Genomic DNA, 6,000 nt, shown 5'->3' with positions numbered 1-6,000 from the left:
AAGTTGAAAATCTACTCATCATGGTTGCAAGCATAATGAAAAAAGAACAATTCTTTATCCCCTAGCAAATCATTGCCTCTATTGAATATTTCTTGCCCAAATATCTATTTCCACCTTCACTTAAACTTCTCTCGCACTCCCTGAGCCACATGACAGCCCTACTCTTCTGCTGCTTTCATAAGCTTGTTATGATTATGAAGCAATGTGAAAGTAGGAAAAACAGAGGAGACTTCCAAGACATTATTGCAGTATCATGATCTTCATAAAATTCTTGTTTCTTCTCCTTCTACAATATTTGGCTTTCACATATGGTCAAACAAATTTAGGCCATCACAACCCCCCTCACCACTCTTTGATTTCCGACAAGGCTGCTCTGTTGGCATTCAAAAAAACCATAACACTCGATCCAAACTCCACCCTTGCTAACTGGGATGAGTCTGTCGATGTGTGCAACTTCACGCGTGTGATATGCAACAAAAAGCAACACCGTGTAGTACAACTCCAACTGAATGGCACTCAACTTGTAGGCCTGCTTTCACCCTCCATTTCTAATCTCACAGGCCTTCGTGAACTGGTGCTGGTCGACAATCACTTGTTCGGAAGCATTCCGCCCGAGTTTTCCTCCCTTCGGCGCCTCCGCCATCTCCGGATCGAGGGAAACAATCTACGTGGCACAATACCAGACTCCTTAGCCCTTCTTTCCAAACTTACTCTATTACATATTAAGCGAAACAACATAAGCGGTACACTTCCACCTACCTTATTCTCCAACTGCACTTTGTTAGACAACATTGACTTCTCCGATAACTTTCTGACAGGAAAAATTCCAGACGAGATTGGAAACTGTCCTTCTCTTTGGAATGTCAATCTGTACAATAACCAATTTACTGGACAAATTCCTTTCTCTTTAACTAATGCTTCACTTTACAACCTTGATTTGGAGTACAATCATTTTTCTGGTGACCTGCCTTCAGAGTTTGTAAGGACTCAGCCTGACCTTCATTCTCTCCATTTATCATATAATCATATGAAAAGTCATGATGACAACACCAATCTTGATCCATTCTTCACTGCCCTTAGAAACTGCACTGGTCTAGTGGAGCTAGAACTTGCCGGCATGGGCCTCGGAGGGCAATTGCCGATTTCCGTCGGCCAACTTCCTGTCAACCTATCAGTTATTGACCTACAGGAAAACCAAATCTTCGGATCAATTCCTCCAAATTTAGGGAAACTTTCCCACCTTGCAAGTCTCAACTTGACATCCAATCTTTTAAATGGAACCATACCTGAAGAGATGAGTAACTTGTCAAGATTGGACCAGCTTTTCTTGTCACACAACTTTTTCCCTGGCTCAATTCCTTCAACATTAGGCAATATTCGTCATCTGGGTCTCCTAGACCTATCACACAACAATTTCTCTGGTGAAATCCCAGAAAGTTTGGGAAATTTGGTTAAACTAAATTCTCTGTTTCTCAACAACAACCTTCTGTCAGGATCAATACCTGCAACTTTGGCAAAGTGCACCGAGCTGTACAAGCTTGATTTATCATATAATAGGTTGACAGGAAGAATCCCTCCAGATTTTTCAGGTCTGGGTGAGATCAGAATTTTTATAAATCTTTCCCACAATCTTCTTGAAGGGCCTTTGCCACTCGAGCTGAGCAAGCTGGAAAAAGTGCAAGAGATCGATCTCTCTTCCAACAAACTTAATGGAAATATTTTTCCTCAGATATCCAGCTGCATTGCGCTGAGGACGTTAAATCTCTCAGACAACTCTCTCGAAGGGTATCTTCCAGAAACCATGGGGGAACTACGAAACCTCGAAGTCCTCGACGTTTCAGGAAACAACTTATCTGGGATGATTCCAGTAAGCCTCAGCAAAATTCAGACACTCGCCTATCTAAATCTTTCCTTTAACAACTTTGAAGGGATGATTCCCACTGGTGGCATCTTCGATTTAGTAACAAGCATGTCGTTCTTGGAAAATCGCAAACTCTGCAGGACAGTATCTAGCAGAGTTGCTGGCTTTCCAATTTGCCGTCGGAAGAGACCTTGGCTTCATTCACGTGTGAAATTGGCTATATTCGTGATGGGCATATTCATATCAGTATTCTTATCAACAATCTGTTGTGTGATCGGATTCCGGCGCGTTAGAGTAATAATTCACTCTCGGAAGACTGAACCCATCAGAAAACCGACAACCCCAGAACTAATCCACAATTTCCCAAGAATCACCCACAAAGAACTATCAGATGCGACTGCGGGATTCGATGAACAGAGTCTGATTGGTTCAGGAAGCTATGGACGTGTGTACAGGGGAGTTCTTCCAGACGGAACAGCCATTGCAGTCAAGGTTTTACACGTTCAATCTGGAAACTCAACAAAGAGTTTTGCCAGAGAATGCCAAGTCTTGAAGAGGATCCGTCACAGGAACCTGATAAGGATTATAACAGCATGCAGTCTACCTGATTTCAAAGCTCTGGTTCTTCCATATATGGCGAATGGGAGCTTGGATAGCTGTCTGTACACGGGTTCGGATTCTTCAGATTTGAGTCTTATCCAGAGGGTGAACATTTGCAGTGACATAGCTGAAGGGATGGCCTATCTGCATCATCACTCCCCTGTCAGAGTCATTCACTGTGATCTGAAGCCAAGCAATGTTCTTCTCAACGATGACATGACAGCTCTAGTTTCTGATTTTGGGATAGCGAAGTTGGTTATGACTGCTGGAGGGGGAAATGGTGGAGCTGTTGAAATGGGAAACTCTACTGCAAATATGTTATGTGGATCTATTGGATACATCGCACCAGGTACAGTCTTTCTTCTATTTTTTGGTGTTTGGTACGGCAGAAAATCGTGATCAAACTGAAAACAGTTTCGGATGACAAGGAAAACCTCCTTTAATCCTTTTAAAAATGGTTTTTCTTTTAAGATCGTAAACTATTTTTCGAGTTTAAACTTCTCATTTTCACACACGCTCTTTTTCGTAGTTCATTCTCTGTCTCTGGCCATCGTTGCCGTTGGGGTTGCTAATTTTCCGTAATGAAAATATCTTCTAACAAAAATCATTTGACAGTCATGTTTGTGTGTACTAAAATTTGTTCTGCACAATCTATCTTGTTTGAAAGTTGATGAAAACAAAAAAGCTTTGTAACATTTCAGAGTATGGTTTTGGATCAAACCCATCTACAAAAGGAGATGTTTACAGCTTCGGGATTCTAGTGCTTGAGATGGTGACAAGAAAAAGACCAACAGACGACATGTTTGTTGGTGGGCTAAGCCTGCACAAATGGGTGAAGAGTCACTTCCATGGAAGGGTGGCAAGAGTTGTAGATCCTTCTTTGGTGGCACCTTTAAAGGATCTATCCCCCGAAGTAAAGAAAATGAAGGAAGTTGCGATTGGAGAGTTAATTGAGTTGGGTCTTCTTTGCACACAGGAGTCCTTATCAACTCGGCCTACAATGCTTGATGCAGCCGACGACCTGGATCGGCTCAAGAGATACCTTACAGGGGACACTACAGCAACATTCGCCTCTTCTCTTGGAATTTCATCTTCCACTAATTTCGACGATGACTAACACTTTCTCTGTTTCTTGTACATACGTTCTAATGCCATTTATTTTGTGATTTATTTCTGCCATTATTCATTCAAAAGTAAGTAATGCTATACACATTCTCATTTTCAAACTCTCTACCGTGATCGAGTAAGAATGTAATTTTAAAAGTTATCTTAAAAACGGTAAGAATGAGACTATGAAAGTGAGAGAGTGTGTGTAATATTATTATACATGATAAAAGTTGAATCAAGTGAATAATGGGTCCAGTTGAGTGTTTAATTAGATGCTTTGCAGACAAAATCATCAACATATCACTAGTCAAAAGAAAATAATATTAGATTGCTTCAAGGTGCGTTACAAAGTGGCTATCTTTAAAATGATATTTGCCCCCCACCGAATTAGTGTAGTTGTTGTGCATTAGGTTACAGCAAATTCGCTTCATGATACAATAAAGCCCGAGTTTGATCTATTGTGTTAGGAATTGGACTTGCCGTCAAGGCTCAGACCGCTATCGTTATAACTGATCGGAGTCCACTATCAAGTTCCGTCCCTCGAAGACCACAACCGATTGGGGTCCGTATTTCAATCCGAGTTCTCAATCCCGATAGCCAAGAAGTCAATATGTCAACATACTATCTGATGGCTAGGATACAATCCTACTTTCCTTAAAACCCAAAATGCTATCGTTTTAGCTCACCAGATCTGAAAATCATAGGAAATCTCAACGCCAAACCCTGAGTCCAACAATTTAGGGGAACGAAGATCATCTCTCCACCAAAACATAATGTTCAGCCATACCAGTGCCATGCTCCCAATCCTAGGATTTGGGGGTACGGGGATCAGCCTCCATCAACGCCAAGCCACTATATAAATCACACCCAGTAAAGGTATAGGGATTTTTTTTTTTTTTTTTTTTTTTTTTCTTGGGCAAAATGCAGTTTACTCTCTTGAAGTTTCAGGAGTTTTTCAATTTTAACCCTAAAGTTTAAAAATTGGCAATCTACCCCTTGAAGTTTAAAAAATTGGCAATTTAAACCCTCCGTTTAATTTTTTCGTCTAAATAGAAGGAAATTTATGAAATTACATCATTACCCTTAGGCTTTTTTTAAAAAATTTCTGTCCAATTTAAAGGAAATTAGTAACGGAAGGTTTAAATTGCCAATTTTTGAAACTTCAGGAGGGTAGATTGTCAATTTTTAAACCTTGGGGTTAAAATTAAAAAACTCCTAAGATTTCATAGGGTAAACTACATTTTTTACCTTTTTTTTTTTTTTTTTTTTTTTTTTTTTTCCAGTTACCTATTCTCACTAAAAACTCTTATGATTTGATCATTATCCACCTCGGAAGTGATAACTGACTAAAGCATTGAAACTATTTTTTACTGGTCCGCTATAATCTCTTGTGTCTAATCGTTTTCTCTTTTGCAGGCAGGGGCGGATCCAGGGGGGGTCGAGGGGGGGCATCTGCCCACCCTCAACTCCCAAAAATCCCCCCTGAGTATGGTAAAAAAAATTTTATGTCCTGATTATACCCCTCTTACTCATGATTATGCCTTCTTCCTCAAGCTCTGGTCATATTATGCTCCGTTGAAGTTTGAAAATTTTTAAGAATTTGAATGTTGCAGTCTTGCCGAAAAATGAAATGTTGAAAGCTTGAAGATGATGAACAGTTCAATTTTCAAATGCACTGTTTTTCATTTGACAATTTTGTACAGGTGGAGCCTGCTTTGGACTTTGGAGCGGAAAAAATAATATTATAAATTAATAAAATTATAATATGTTCTCATTGACATAACACACAAGACAAAAAATAATTATGCCTCCAAGGGATACGTGCAAGACAAGTCCAAGGCCATTGGCCAAGGGGGCAGGCCAGGCGTTAGGCCTGCCAGGCTGCAAATTCGGATCCAGATCTCCTTTAATTGGGAAAAAATTAAAAAAATTTCAATTGAAAAAAATTAGAAATTCTTCAATTGTTAATCGTGGCTATTCATTTTAAATCTAATTGTCTATAAAATCATTTAAACCTAGGTAAAACAAAAGCCACCATTTAATGCCTAGGTTACGTATATTGAGAAAGATATATTCAAGACTATCAGTAATGAAGAAATCATGAAGCGATTCCAAGGTATGAAGACTTGTCGAGGACAATTGCCTAAGTGCTAGTCGTAACAAAACAAATTGTAAATTATATTTACATGTTTTAGAACATAATTAAAATTTTTGTTGAATTATTCACTTATTCGGCTTGTTATATTTTTGTTAAACTTTATTTTTTGTATTTATTAAAAAAAAAAAAAAAAAAAAACCATGCCCCTCATGGACGAATTTCCTGGGTCCGCCAATGTTTGCAGGCATTGCTTTGTGGCCAACTAGACACTGTCTCAACAGTTTAACTACTATATATATATATATATATATATATATATATATATATATATATA

The 6,000-nt window shown here is 39.0% G+C and overlaps 1 protein-coding gene across 1 annotated transcript; it reads left to right on the top strand.

Moving 5' to 3' along the window:
- The first annotated feature begins 253 nt into the window (after window positions 1-253).
- LOC132188017 (putative leucine-rich repeat receptor-like serine/threonine-protein kinase At2g24130) lies at window positions 254-3,578 on the top strand. The gene is made up of 2 exons (XM_088517926.1): window positions 254-2,810; window positions 3,163-3,578. The coding sequence occupies exons 1-2, from the start codon at window positions 254-256 to the stop codon at window positions 3,576-3,578; spliced, it is 2,973 nt and encodes a 990-aa protein (XP_088374052.1).
- The last annotated feature ends 2,422 nt before the right edge of the window (window positions 3,579-6,000 follow it).

Source organism: Corylus avellana, chromosome 6 (assembly GCF_965113065.1).
Source record: "Corylus avellana chromosome 6, dhCorAvel1.hap1.2, whole genome shotgun sequence".
NCBI classification, from domain to species: Eukaryota; Viridiplantae; Streptophyta; class Magnoliopsida; order Fagales; family Betulaceae; genus Corylus; species Corylus avellana.
The sequence above is the reverse complement of the archived record's forward strand: the minus strand, read 5'-3'. Positions and strand labels throughout refer to the sequence as shown.